General features: G+C 40.9%; 1 protein-coding gene across 19 annotated transcripts in view; it reads right to left on the reverse strand.

Moving 5' to 3' along the window:
• Positions 1–2,510: 2,510 nt before the first annotated feature.
• Positions 2,511–14,811, reverse strand: part of adgrl3 (adhesion G protein-coupled receptor L3) — a 463,017-nt gene continuing 450,716 nt past the window's right edge. For 12 of the 19 annotated variants that reach the window (XM_062974088.1, XM_062974092.1, XM_062974094.1 and 9 more), the window contains one exon: positions 2,511–5,625. In XM_062974088.1, coding sequence (XP_062830158.1) covers positions 4,826–5,625 — 800 coding nt within the window. In that variant the 3' untranslated portion in view covers positions 2,511–4,825. The remainder of the gene's footprint in view (positions 5,626–14,811) is intronic. The other 7 variants (XM_062974093.1, XM_062974090.1, XM_062974084.1 and 4 more) reach the window with 3 other exon arrangements.

Genomic DNA, 14,811 nt, shown 5'->3' on the forward strand with positions numbered 1-14,811 from the left:
AATAAGTCTATTTTTATGGAGGGAGATTTCCATGCAAGACCTGGTAAGATTGGTATTATTATAATGGCTCATTTCTTATCTTATATTTTGATACGAGTTACAAACTTGGTATATTCAGGGAATCCTGCGGATGTAGTATATCTTGATTTTAGTAAGGCCTTTGGCAAAATCCCCCATTATCTTCTTGTAAACAAAATAGTGAATTGTAGTAGTAACAATTTTATAGTTAGGTGGATTTGTAATTGACTAAGCAGCCAAATCCAAAGGGTGCTTACCAACGGTTCCTTTTTATCCTGGAAAGAAGTGATCAACAGGGTTCACCACCCATGTCAACAATTTTGTCCTGGGCCCAGTGCTCTTTATTAATAACTTGGATGAAGGTTTGGAGTACAAAAAGACATTTCTATAAATTTTGTATAGTTTATAATATTAAAAGACCACTGAGAGGAGTGAGGTGTTTGGAATGAAAGTGGCCTCCTTTCTCTGTGCTCTTGCACTCTCTAGTTCACTCTCTATTCTCTCCACTCCTCTCTATTAGCAAGCTTTCCCCTCTCCATTGTTACCAGCTGACTGCTGTATACATTCTAATTTTTATTTTAAAATTCTGTATGTCACAATATTGTATGTGAGGCCCCTAAAACCATAAGAAATGCAAAACATTCACTGTTGCCTCTTAAAAATCAAATTGTCCCCTTGTGGGGTGCGTTGAGAACCAGGGCCTTATACACATAGCCTACAGGCATTTTTTTTGCAATATTTAAAACATTTTGTGGATGAAACAAAGTTTGTGTACAATGAACGATCAGAAAACAAAGATATTGCCCATGTCAACAATTTTGTATTTTGGAATTCTTTTCTTAATAGGATGACCAATGCCCTATTCAAGGCATACTTATATAATGCAGACATAAGTACATTTGCATGCCTGAAAGGGAAAAAGATTTGGCAAAATATAGCACATGTGCTCTCATCATAGGATTTCTCTTTAACACTAAAGTAAGCTTGCACAGGAGAAATGTGTGACTGATTGGCATTAATGCAATCACTACAGACCAAGAAAATAGGAGTTAAAACAGATTTTTTGCCTATATATACTTGCAACACTCCAGTAGTGAGGAAACATTATTGCTGGGTTCTTTGACGTTGTTTCTGTCTTATAGCAAGCCTGTCGTAAGGTCCTCTTGACAAGATTTGTCCAGACGGGGTTAGCTCTTGCCTTTCTCTGAGGCTAAGAGAGTGTAGGTTTCGGTGACTAAATGAGATTTTGAACTCTGGTCTCCAGAAATGTAGTTCAGTACTCATTATAGTAGTTCATTATACTATGTTGACTTCTATTGGGGGAACTATAATATGCAAAAGTAGACATTTAAAAACACACATGATCTTTTTGTTTCCAGGAATGAGAAGGCAGAACAACATTTAAGTCACTTATGTGATTGCTACTTAAGGTGACCAACTTCCAGTCATCAATTTAAGGAAGATTTAGTTACATCACCCCTTGGAAGTATAGGGGAAGGGGAAGAGACGGGGCTTGTCCCAGTGTCTCTCTCTCGCCATATTGTGCCCTATGGTAGGGCAGGCCCTGGCCTTTGTCTCTCTTTTCAGACATTTTTGCAAATGTTATTCCCCTTTCCAGTGTGTATGAGGAACAGGACCCCCACCCCAAGATATGCAGATCTTGCCTAGAGGCCAATTCTAAAACTTTGATTTCTTTCATTATTAAAGATTTACAAATAATAATAATAATAGCTACTCACCTGCACCTGTCCAGTAGAGGTGCCCCAGCTTCCTCCGACGTGCAAAAGGAGCCAAGCTCTCCTTGAGTGATCCAGTTTCTGTCTCAGTTGTACCCCCACCTCTCCTGTCCCATGCTTAAGGATGATCTCTCCCAGTGGTTTTATGTAAACATTAAAGAGCATTGGGGATTGAATGGCAGCTTGTGGGATACCACATAACAGCTCCTTTTTTGAGGAGCAGCTAAAAAAAAAAAGTACGCAAGCAAGAAGACAGGTCAATATGGAGTGGCCTCTTGCTGTATTTCGGAAGTCTACTTTGTCAAAATGGAAGTAGAAGCCATTTAAAAGGAAGCAATGGTAATGGCAAAGAAGATCCATGTGGTTTGATGACCATATCTGCATTGTGCTTCAACTGGGATGCTGGAACACTTCCAGTTCGTTCCACACATTGATTTGGTATTGATTGTGATCTGCATAGGACTAAACAACCACAACAAAAACAAAACAGTGTGTATAACACAATATGTCTGCTCTTGGAAGAGTCTATTGAGATACTGTGTGAGGTGTTTCTGGAAGCAGGAATAGCATTTGAACACAGCCTTCACAAAAGGATAGGAGTCACTGGATTCATTTATTTTGATCACATACCATTGTTTGAACTATCTCATCTTATTTTGAATTATTCTAATTAACACATTGGATTTTCCTAGTTAACCCATTGGAAGGATCATTAAATTTATCTATCTCAAAAAAATAAACTTCAAGTAGCACTGGTGAATTTATTTTAATTTATTTTGCAAAATCCTGCAAGCAAGTATCGACAAAAGAGCACTTAGGTCAGGGTGTGGAATGCCAAAAAAGATCTCTCAACAACTCTCTAGGAGATACAATTCAGTATGGCTATCTCATTTTCTCATGAATTTAGTGGGCTCTTCTCAATTAATTATTTCCCAGTTTTTAGCATGCTAATCTGATTGAGAGTAATGGTTTCTTTCTTGAAAATGAAATTAACAATGGCAAGCAGGAAAACAAAGGATAAACATTCCTGGAGAGGCATCACATGAGCTGACAAAATACAAGACCAAACTCGATGTGATGTTAATTACCTGAAGGCAATTAATGTGTTCCTCATAAACACGTAGCCACTAAGGGAAGCCTTAGCAGTTTAGGGTCTGTTCGGGAGGTGTATATGTTTGTGTGTGTGCACATGTACATTCATGCATGTTTGTGGCGTGCACATTTGTGAGAGTGAATATCTTCCTCTATCAGACAAAACCTATTCTCTGATGATAGTATTTGCATTTCATGGAAAGCGCTCTGGCGTGAGCAGCAGCTTCCCTTGATAGGCAGATAATTGCAGAAAGGCTTTTGTTTGGATTGTAATGGAGAGGGAAAAGAAAACTAAGCTCCTCCTCCTCTTCCTTTTTCATGCCACACAATCCCAAATCTACTCTGACTTCCCCATGACTGCTCTATATGTAATGTCAACAAGGTGCAAATTAATTGCATCAATGCCACTACTTTAGTTCAGATCCTCTCTGCATAATTTTGTGCTGAATAATCTTTTATTTGCATAGCTATCTTCATTCTAAAGGAACTAAAATCTTTTGCTATAGATGGGAAAAGATCAGTTAGGAGAGACTGTACAGGACATACATACAGTGCCTTCTAAATCATCATCAGATGTTTATTGGTTAGCAAACAAATCTCACTTTTACAACAAATATTAGTAATGAGGTCATTTACTTCTGTGATCATACAAAACGTATTGTAATTTTTAAAAGGTAGAATCTGTGCTGCTAATTGACCTCTTGGGAAGGAATACATTACTTTAAATCTTGTCAAATAAATAGATTTCCTAGCAGGAAAAACAATGGAAATATTTTTCCCACTTCAAAACAATTTGTAAAAATTCATTTCTCTGAGTCAATGTTTTGAATTATAGTAAAATTTTCTTGTCTAAGCATTAGACATTGGCTTCTGCAGAGGTACCAAGTTCACATGCAGAAAGCCTCTTTATGAACTTATCCAGGCTCCTAGAAAGGTACCTAACACTTTCGTGAAAGGCTGGTTGCCACAAGTGCTGCCACATCTCATCGGTTGTGCCTAAAAACATCCACATATGTCCTGGTTTCTAGTTTGAAGAAGTGTATATTGGCGAGCTCATAGACAAAGTAAAGGAGTAAGGTGTGGAGGAAATGTCTATTATACGGCAGAAATGTGGTGTATATTATTGAAAAGAAAGGTCTTTATAAAGTAAATTACTTTGTTTTATCCAGTGGATTTTTTTTAATGGAAAATGGCCAAAACAGGATGTATGAAAAATTCTTGCTTCTACTGGTAGACAAACTTGCAAGACCAGCACAACAGAAAAGATTGTTTGTTTTTCCACTACATTAACAGGGACGCAAGTTCTGGCGGAACAAAAAGCAGACTATATGTGCAATGCTAGTATCTGTACATTACATAGGAGTTGTTCCATTTTTTCTGCCATTAGAATTATCATCAGTTAATACAGAAAAACATAAAAATATGCTGTGCAGCATAAAATTACAGACTTCCTTTCTATTTCCTTAGGTATTGTTTGCTCCACAGCTGAGGAAGCTGTGGTTATATCAAGTGGTAAGAGACCATAAACTATTATGTGATACAGATTCAGATTAAACAGTTTTGACTATTTTTGCTTCTGATTTGTGCAGCACTCCATCATTGCTAGTAGTTTTGAATGCATGTTTGGCCTTTTGTAAACCAGGTCCTTGGCAATAAGAGGAAGAGCACATCTGAAAATGTTTACAGACAGTATAATTTGAGGAGATCCAGGAGTGGACCACTTGCTGCCAGCTCCCTTTAACTAGCACATGGAAGTCTCTCTGGTGTGGGGCAGGGCAAGGGACAGGACGGGGGATCACAGCAGTTAGCATTCTTTCTGGGTGGGCCTACAAATTCCATTAAAAAGATATGAGAAGTGTTTGTTGTTTAGATCAGCATGAAGTAGGGGAACACACAATATTATCACCATTTTAACTCCAAACAGTCATCCAAGTGTTGGACAAGGGGCATTTGCTTTGTTAAAATGTTTCCTTAGTGTTCTATAGACTAGTGACCAAGTGAGCTGGTCCTTTCAAAGTTCCTTCTGCTGGGGTCCCATCCTTGTTTGGTGGGACTATAAACCCATCACTGCTGCCACGCCCCAACTGGTAATAAGTGTGTAGCTGCTGGACGTGGTTCCTGGAGCCCAGGTTTGGCATACTCTTGTAGTACACATCATCAGCATCACCACTTTTAGCTGCCGGGGTTTCGGACTGACTGCTGGTGGTGACACCTTCTGTGGTTGGCATGCTGGCCAGAGTAGGCATACTTGTATAAAGAGAATCTCTGTTGGGTGACTGGAGATCTTCTGTGTGCTCATTGGTCAGCAAGGGGAAAAAACTTTCACTGTTGTCTTGCGGAATCCGTCTCCTGCTGTAATGGTGAGGCTGGTGGTTCTCGGCAGAGTACACCCTGGGGGGTAGCAATGGGGCATCTGATTCCTCATGGATGAGTTCCAAGCCCATGGTCTCTTCTTGGTTGAATGAGGTGACATCATCAAGAACAATGGCATCATCCTCATTCCCACTGCCCAGATTGTTGACAAACGTGTTCATCAGATTCCTACTCTGCTCATTGGCGCACTCATGGTTGTTCAGATAGGAAGGTATATAGTTGGAGGTGAGTTCTTTCAGAATCTTTTTCTCTAAGGCAGTCTCGTTCTGGTTATAACTATGGTCAATGATCTGCACACAGTTGCTCAGGTACTCACTGCTGGCAATGCTGTAGCTATTGCCGTGGTTACCATTCAGTGGTAGAGTATCCATGACACTTGTATCCCTGGCATTGTTCAGAAGCCCCTCTGAAAAAATCACACAAAGAAAGTGACTTGCATCAAAGGAGTAAGGCTAGACTGTTTAAGCAAGAGAATAACAATAACTACACACAAGGAGGTGGGGTAGAAAGAAAGCGAAACACATACATCATATGATTTGGAGATGGAGAAAACAGCATGGACTAAATAAGCTGTATTATCTACTGAAAATAACATCTTCATAGAATGTGCATAGAAGCCTGGTACCATAAGCCATTCATCATCCCAATTTAATATAAATATGTGGAGCATGAAAGAGACTTTTGTGTTGAAGATTAATAAAAACAAAAACAAAGTGCAATGTAAAATAATGGAACAAATTAACAGGGTAAAATAATATTTTTTCATGCCCAGCAACCCTGCTGGAGGCAGTTGAGTGCATAGATCTATCAATGGTAACATTTTCACTTTGTGTGTTAAGACATCATTGTGGATAATCACTTTTTAAGAGTTGAAATATATTTGCACTTTTTTTCTCAGTGATGGGGAATCTCTGATCCCTAATATAACTGGCGTCAAATCATTCAGAGCCAGTCAGCCGGGTTTGGGGGTTGTAGTCCACCAAAATCTGGAGGCCCATAAATGTCACACCCTGGCTCCAAATGTTGGGAAATTAATGTTTCCCAGTGGCTGACTACTGCTGTGCAAAGCACATTGTTAAGATTGATTAATCATCATGTGTTATAAACTTCCCAAGCTTTAAGGCCAAAGTAGACAAGTCACCAAGAGCAGTGGCCAGATGTTTTTTTTACACAAAGCAGTTGCATGCAGATAGTAGAGCTGTAGGGTATTAAACTTGAGAACCAATGCTGGAGGAAGGAGTTGTAATCCTTCGTCCTGCAATCCTTTTTGATTCAAATGCTGCTCCTGCTATTGACCAAGTGAGACTCTGGACTTCACAGTCTTCTCTTTCCAGATATTTCCCTGTGATTTCTCCTCCCCTGGTAACTACCCTAATTGCATGATTTTTTGACTGCGGCTACTTTTCTGTAAAAACTAATATAAAACAAAAACAAGGATGCATCTTTGGCACAATAATAATATATTTTACATAAAATAAAAGAGACATCTTCAAGCATGTACATAAGTTGGAAAACCACCACATTCAGTGGTGGTGATCACCTCCAATGAGCTATTGATTTGAACTCTACCAATCCCATCCCATCCCACTTCAATTACCGTATTTCTTTGATTCTAAGATGCTATCAATTGTAAGATGCACACTAATTTCAGTACCACCACCACCACAAAAAACCCCTATGATTCAAAGAAAAAAATTTCTTAGAATTTCTTAGAAATTTCCATGTGCTTCTACATACACAACCATATTTTTGACAAACTTGTGATGTGTAAAAAGGTTCATAATGAACAAAATACAGTAACTCAGGGGCTGTGGCTAGCACAGTGGGTTAAACTATCAGCTACTGAATATCGGGGTATTGGGTGGCAACCTGTGCTTGATGGGGTTGCACTCCCCCTGAAGGTGTAGGTCCGCAGCTTGCGGATCCTCCTGGACTCATTGCTGACACTTGATGCTCAGGTGTCAGCGGTGGCTGGGAGGGCCTTTGCACAACTAAAACTTGTGCGCCTACTGCGACCTTACCTCGTGAAGTCTGACTTGGCCATGGTGGTCCACGCCTTAGTCACGTCTAGATTGGATTATTGCAATGCACTCTACATGGGGCTGCCCTTGAAAACGGCCCAGAAACTTCAACTAGTTCAGCGTTCGGCAGCCAGGCTTCTAACTGGAGCAAATTACAGGGAGCGGTCTATCCCCTTTTTTAAGGAGCTCCACTGGCTGCCGTTTATTTTCCAGACCCAATTCAAGGTACAGGTGATGACCTACAAAGCCCTAAACGGTTTGGGACCCAACTACCTTTGTGACTGCATTTTCCCCTACGAACCCACACAATCTCTTCGTTCATTGGGGGAGGCCCATCTCTCGCTCCCGCCTCCGTCACAAGCGTGGTTGGTGGGGACGAGGGAAAGGGCCTTCTCCATAGTGGCCCCCAGGCTCTGGAACGCGCTCCCCAGGGAAATTAGGCAAGCTTCCACTCTGGAAGTCTTCAGGAAGAGCCTGAAAACATGGCTCTTCATTCAGGCTTTTGAATAAGTACCGCCCATTTGCAATGATAAACTTCCCATACTAGTCTCAGGGTAAACCCCCTTTTTTAACTTCCACCATGTTTACAAGTCTTACTTAGTGTACTTTTGCCCAGACCATTTTTATGACTCTATTGCTGTATTTTAACCTGTGTTTTATTAATGGGTGTCATTTTATTTATGTATTTTAAAATTTTCATTTGCGTTGTTGTTCGGTTCCTGATGTTATTGTACTTTTGTTCTGCATTTGTAAGCCGCCCCAAGTCCCCACGGGGAGATGGAGAATACAAGAATAAAATTATTATTATTATTATTATTATTATTATCATCATCATCATCATCATCATCATCATCATCATCATCATCATCATCTTGTCAACTGGAAGACTGGCAGTTCGAGCCGTGGGTCGGGGTGAGCTCCCGCCATCAGCCCTAGCTTCTGTGTACCTAGCAGTTCAAAAACAGTAATGTAAGTAGATAAACAGGTACTGCTTCAGCAGGGAGGTAAAAGGTGGCCCTGAAAAACATGCCGGCTAATCCTCTGCATGGAAAGTGGAACAACAGCACCTCCCCTTGGCAAAGTCAAAACAGCCTCCAGATGCCGGGGATGGAAAAAAGCATCTGTCTATGTATTGCCTTCTGTGTTATTAATTGTGATGGCATTGAATGTTCGTCTTGTATGTATTCTGTAATTCTCTCTAAGTCCCCTCAAGGAGATAGAGCATAATATAAATAAAGTATATTATTAGCTTTTTATGTAGGTGGTTTCAAAGGTATAACCAAACTTTCCTAATTGTTGCTGAGTGAGTTCCATTATAATGAAATAAGGATGCTTCCACACTTGGAATGAGGGCCACTTTATTCAACTATGAAATAGCAAGAGTGAAGCGATAGCAATCAAACTGGAGATGGGGTTTCCGTGTAAAAAACAAAACCAACAATTCTAAGAAACAACCCATTTTAAGATATGTTTATGTGGGAAAAAAGTGTATCATAGAATCTTAGAAATACGGTAATTATATTTAAATTCCCATCTAGATCTTGGGCCTTATCTGGGGGCAGGAGAGTTCTGTGTATGAGTTAATACTACTCTGTTGAACACACATTTCAGTGTCTCAAATGTTAAACCTGCTTCTGGGTATACAGTAGAATCTCACTTATGCAACATTCGCTTATCCAACATTCTGGATTATCCAATGCAATCAGCCTTTTAGTAGTCAATGGTTTGTAATCAATGTTTTCAATATATTGTAATGTTTTGGTGCTAAATTCATAAATACAGTAATTACAACATAACGACATATAAGTCAGAATAATTAATTAAATAAATAAAATTACTGCATATTGAGCTACTTTTTCTGTCAAATTTGTTGTAAAACATGATGTTTTGGTGCTTGATTTGTAAAATCATAATCTAATTTGATGTCCAATAGGCTTTTCCTTAATTCCTCCTTATTATCCAACGTATTCGCTTATCCAACGTTCTGCCGGCCCGTTTATGTTGGATAAGTGAGACTTTACTGTACTTGACTCACTGATTCCAAAAATGGCACCAGTTTCCCCCTATCAACTCTAGTTTTTGAGATTCAGAATATATGCCATATGCCCGCTTTTATCTGCTTGCACACAGAAAATCACAATAACCACAGGGCTGAAGTGGCCCATCTAATGCAATTTTCTGAATCTGCGCCCCAAATAATCCCTGGAACAGGCCTCAGAACCAAGATACCAAAAATGTTTTTTATTGGTTGGGCTGTGTTCCTTGCCCTAGGCACACCCAGACACAGCAGAGGGGGGACTGACTGGGTAGCCCTGTCTCTCAAGAATGGAAAGGAAGAGCCTCAGAAACCATCTACATGAGGACCCTGGTTATTCCAAAAGCAACTCAAAGGTTGGGAGGCCAGTTGCACTTACCCAGCAGTAAACTTCACTGAACTCAGGGAGAGTTCTTCCTTATGCCCCACCACCCACTTTCAGTGACTGCTATGGAAGGAGTGTTCCAGGCAGGGGACTAGAAAGGCAATGAATCTAGAACCTCAGCTGCACTGCCAATGGCTGTTGCCCATTGATACAGATCTGCACAACCTGTGGCTCTCCGGGTGTTTTGGACTTTTGCTCCTAGAATCCCTGACCATTGGCCAAGATGGCTAGGGCTTTGGGGACCTGGAGGGTCACAGATTATGAAGGCCTGGATTAAAACTGCAAAAGAAGTGTCTCTGTCCACAGTGGCACAGTAGAGCAGGAATAGCCATCAGGAAGTATATGACGCTCTACGATACTGCTTTTCAGCCTTTACCCCTACTGGCCACACCACTGACACTAGCTGGCAAGCTAGTCTGTCAAAATCCAGCAGCAAACAGCAAAAACATTAAGCAGAAAATATTAATTTTAAAATGTTGTTTTTTGTTCTCCCATCAAAGTCCGGTCTTGACATGGGGAGGACTTTCTAGGACCACTTGAGGCATTTTTTTGTGTCAAGACTGACTTGAGAAATTGCAAGTCGCTTCTTGTGTGAGAGAATTGGCCATCTGCAAGGACGTTGCCCAGGGGATGCCTGGATGTTTTGATGTTTTTACCATTCTTGTGGGAGGCTTCCCTCATGTCCCCGCATGGAGCTGGAGCTGATAGAGGGACCTCATCTGCGCTCTCCCCGGGTTGGATTCGAACCAGCAATTTTCAGGTCAGCAACCCAACCTTCAAGTCACAAGGCTTTAGATTTAGATTTAGAGAGGGAAAAGGTGTTTTTTTATACTGCTGTCAGTTCTTTTCACCTGCTGCTGTCCCTATCCTGCCTGGGTAAAGTCCCTCTTCTCCCAGCTGGTGTTACTTGGATCTGGATGGTTCCAGTGTGTTTTCCCAATGGGGCAGGTCACAGTTTACGGTGTGTGTGTGTGTGTGTGATTCTGGCAGAATAGCACAGAAGGGAGGATCAAGCACCTCCACTGTGGTATCACCTTCCCAGACTGATCCCAAGGCACTGCACCTGCTTTGAATTTCAAGACAAAATGACACTGTGATCCAATCATAGAAACCCTCTAAGGATTTTTACCTGGCTTGGTCCTAATAAGCAGCATTAATTCAAGAAGAAAAACATTGACAGGAGCAAGTGTTGACAGAATTCAATGTACATCACTCACTAAAATGTAAATGTAATTGTTCATCCCAGCTAAAAGAGACATAAGAATTGACTTGCTGTGTATCAGCTGATTCCGTTGCTCCAACTCTAGCTGGAACTAACTGGAATTTAGTTAGGTAATATAAAGTGGATAGTTAGCAGTCCAAAACACAATCCCATGCCCACTTATTAAGAAGTTCTCAAGTGTTTTTAGTAGGTGTGGATGAGATTGCCACCCTGCTCAAACTGATGAGCTACAATCTGACATTCAGGGCCAGTCATATAACTCAGAATATCAAGGCAGATAACCCACAATATCTGCTTTGAATTAGGTTATGTGAGTCCACGCTGCCATATACAGTAGAGTCTCACTTATCCAAGCCTCGCTTATCCAAGCCATTTTAGTAGTCAATGTTTTCAATGTATCATGATATTTTGGTGCTAAATGCGTAAATACAACATAACATTACTGTGTATTGAACTACTTTTTCTGTCAAATTTGTTGTATAACATGATGTTTTGGTGCTTAATTTGTAAAATCATAACCTAATTTGATGTTTAATAGGCTTTTCCTTAATCCCTCCTTATTATCCAAGATATTCGCTTATCCAAGCTTCTGCCGGCCCGTTTATCTTGGATAAGTGAGACTCTACTGTAATCCAGTTCAATGTGGATTTCATACAGCTGTGTGGAAGGGCCTCAGCCAGAAGAAGGTCTATCAAAGTTAGAGCTGGGTTTGTTACTTAGGTTTTACTTAATTTTATCCAAGCTTTATATTTGATATATAATAATTAAATATAACTGTATCTTTTAATTACAATGTTTTGCATGGACTTCTTCATTTTAAAATGTGTAGATTTTATATTTTTATGATGTTATATCCTGTTCTTTATTGGATGTCTATTATGGCCTGCTTGGGGAATGGTCCACGTTAAAAAGTGTCCTATAAATGAACTCACCTTCTATTATGAAAGTCTCTAAAAGTTACATTATCATTACAACATTAATAATAACCCAAAGAGCCAGTCAATCAGACTCGTTTAACTGTATGCATACAGGCTGCAATCCTATGCATACTTACCTGAAGGTAACTTCTACTAAACTTGGTGAGACTTACTTTTGAGTAGAAATGCATAGGATGGCATTGAAAGAATACAATCTTAGGGTTTCTGAGATGGTGTCTGTGTGTGTGGGGGGGGGGGGGATAAGATAACTTGTAGGCACAGAGGTATGTCTGTCCATGAAGATCCTCTCTGGATGGCACCAGAAAACTATGGTCAACAGTGGTTAGGGCAGAAAGGATATGTTTGGTTTGTATGTACTAGGGCAGTGGTTCTCAACCTGAGGTCTCCAGATGTTTTTGGCTTTCTACTCCCAGAAATCCTAACAGCTGGCTGGGATTTCTGGGAGTTGTAGGCCAAAAACATCTGGGGATCCCAGCTTGAGAACCACTGGGTTAGGGGCTGATCATGTCCTTCCCTAGATAACCTCCCATTGAAAACAGTACAAAACAAGATAAACACAAGGGAAAATATGGTGCCAACCAAGGTTAAAATTATATAGCATATAACTGGCAATCAATAATAAAAAATTAAAAACATTACTGGTTTTAGCTACAGGACCTTCAGAACTCCCAAACGACTCACCTTGGGGATTCTGGGAGTTGCAGTCCAAACCAGTTATATGCAGTAAGAGGCCCAGAAATAGAGGTCTTTCTGTCTGCTGAGATCTTAATCACTGCAGAAGGTCATGTACGTAGGCAAGCTAACTCTTATGTTGGACCTTCCTATTCCTAATCACTCGGAGGGCCCTTCCACACAGCTGAATACAAAGCATTTTCTGCTTTGAGCTGGTATATATGGCAGTGTGGACTCAGATAACCCAGTTCAAAGCAGATCTTGTGGGATTTTCTGCCTTGATTTTCTAGGTTGTATGACTGTGTGGAAGGGCCCTTAAACATTACTAAAACTTGCCTGGCCCTTCCACACAGTCATATAACCCAGAAAATCAAGGCAGAAAATCCCACAATGTCTGTTTTGAACTGGGTTATCTGAGTCCACAGGAGCCCTGGTGGTGAAGTGCGTTAAAGCGCTGAGCTGCTGAACTTACAGACCGAAAGGTCCCAGGTTCAAACCCCGGGAGCGGCGTGAGCGGCCGCTGTTAGCTCCAGCTCCTGCCAACCTAGCAGATCGAAAACATGCCAATGTAAGTAGATCAATAGGTACCGCTCCAGCGGGAAGGTAACGGCGCTCCATGCAGTCATGCCAGCCACATGACCTTGGAGGTGTCTATGGACAACGCCGGCTCTTCGGCTTAGAAATGGAGATGAACACCAACCCCCAGAGTCAGTCACGACTGGACTTAACGTCAGGGGAAATCTTTACCTTTTATCTGAGTCTACACTACCATATATTCCAGTTCAAAGCAGATCATGTGGGATTTTATTCAGCTGTGTGGAAGGGGCCTTAATTTTTATTAATGAGATTTTTTAAAACTTTTGCTGTTTGTCTTACCCACCTTTTCAAAAGGAAAATGGCAATTGCTTCTCTTTCCCACCACGACCTGGGACTTTTGCACTGGACCTAAAAGCTCAGCAGTGCACAAATGTTTCTTGAACAACCATCTTAAAGATGTAAATAGGTTACTGTAATGCTTTGTGCACAAGCAAGACATTTTCCCTTTGAAAAATTAACATAAGGAAAAGTTCTAAGGCACCCAAAACCCAAGTGTAGTGCTTTCTGGACCATAGCTGGACCCACTAAAGGTATTTCCACCTGCTCAGTTCTGTCATCATAGGACTTAGTGCAGATTGCAACACTCTGCATATTTTGAATACTCAGGGTTGAAAGGGCACAGGAGCTCCCTAAGTAAGATTCTCTACTGGAGACAACTGTCAGTCTTCAAATGTTCTTGATCCACCTGGGTTTCTTTTTCCATATTGCCATCTTTAAACACACACAAAACATGAAACATGATTAAGGCTTCCATATGTTCTTTCATGTTTGTTCCAATACAGTTGCCAGAGGTAGCTGACTAGGCTCAAACAACGCTCTTGGATTAGGAGAGCAATCCGATGAGCTGGGTTGCTGTGAGTTTTCCGGGCTATATGGCCATGTTCCAGAAGCATTTTCTTCTGAAGTTCCATCCACATCTATGGCAGAGGTTGTTAGGTCTGTTGGAAACTAGGCAAGTGAGTTTATATATCAGGGTGGGAGAAAGAACTTTTGTTTGCTCGAGACAAGTGTGAATGTTGCAATTGGCCACCTTGATTAGCATTGAATGGCCTTGCAGCTTCAAAGCCTGGCTGCTTCCTGCCTGGGGGAATCCTTTGTTGGGAGGTGTTAGCTGGCCTTGTTTGTTTCCTGTCTGGATTTCCCCTGATTTTTAAGTGTTGCTCTTTATTTACCGTCCTAATTTTAGAATTTTTTAAAATACTAGTAGTCAAATTTTGTTCATTTCCGTGGTTGTCCACATGCTTGTGGATTTCAATGGCTTCTCTGTGTAGTCTGACATGATAGTTGTTAGAGTGGTCCAGGATTTCTGTGTTTTCAAATAATTCTCTGTGTCCTGGTTGGTTCATCAAGTGCTTTGCTATGGCTGACTTCTCTGATTGAGTTAGTCTGCAGTGTCTTTCATGTTCCTTGATTCGCGCCTAGGCAATGCTGCATTTGGTGATCCCTATGTACACTGGTCCACAGCTGCATGGGATACAGTAGAGTCTTGCAGAGAGGAGAGTGCCAGCTTCTGGAACATGGCCACACAGCCCGGAAAACTCACAGCAACCCAGTAATTCCGGTCATGAAAGCCTTCGACAACACAGCATAGCATTGGAATGAACATCAGGAAATAAACAATGTAGACACTGTGTGTATATTTTCTCAAAACTGATTTCAGTCTGCATATGTGAGGCAGTATAAGCAGCATGTCATCTTAGGACTGAGAAGTACCACTGCATG

Source organism: Anolis carolinensis, chromosome 2 (assembly GCF_035594765.1).
Source record: "Anolis carolinensis isolate JA03-04 chromosome 2, rAnoCar3.1.pri, whole genome shotgun sequence".
Classification (NCBI taxonomy): Eukaryota; Metazoa; Chordata; class Lepidosauria; order Squamata; family Dactyloidae; genus Anolis; species Anolis carolinensis.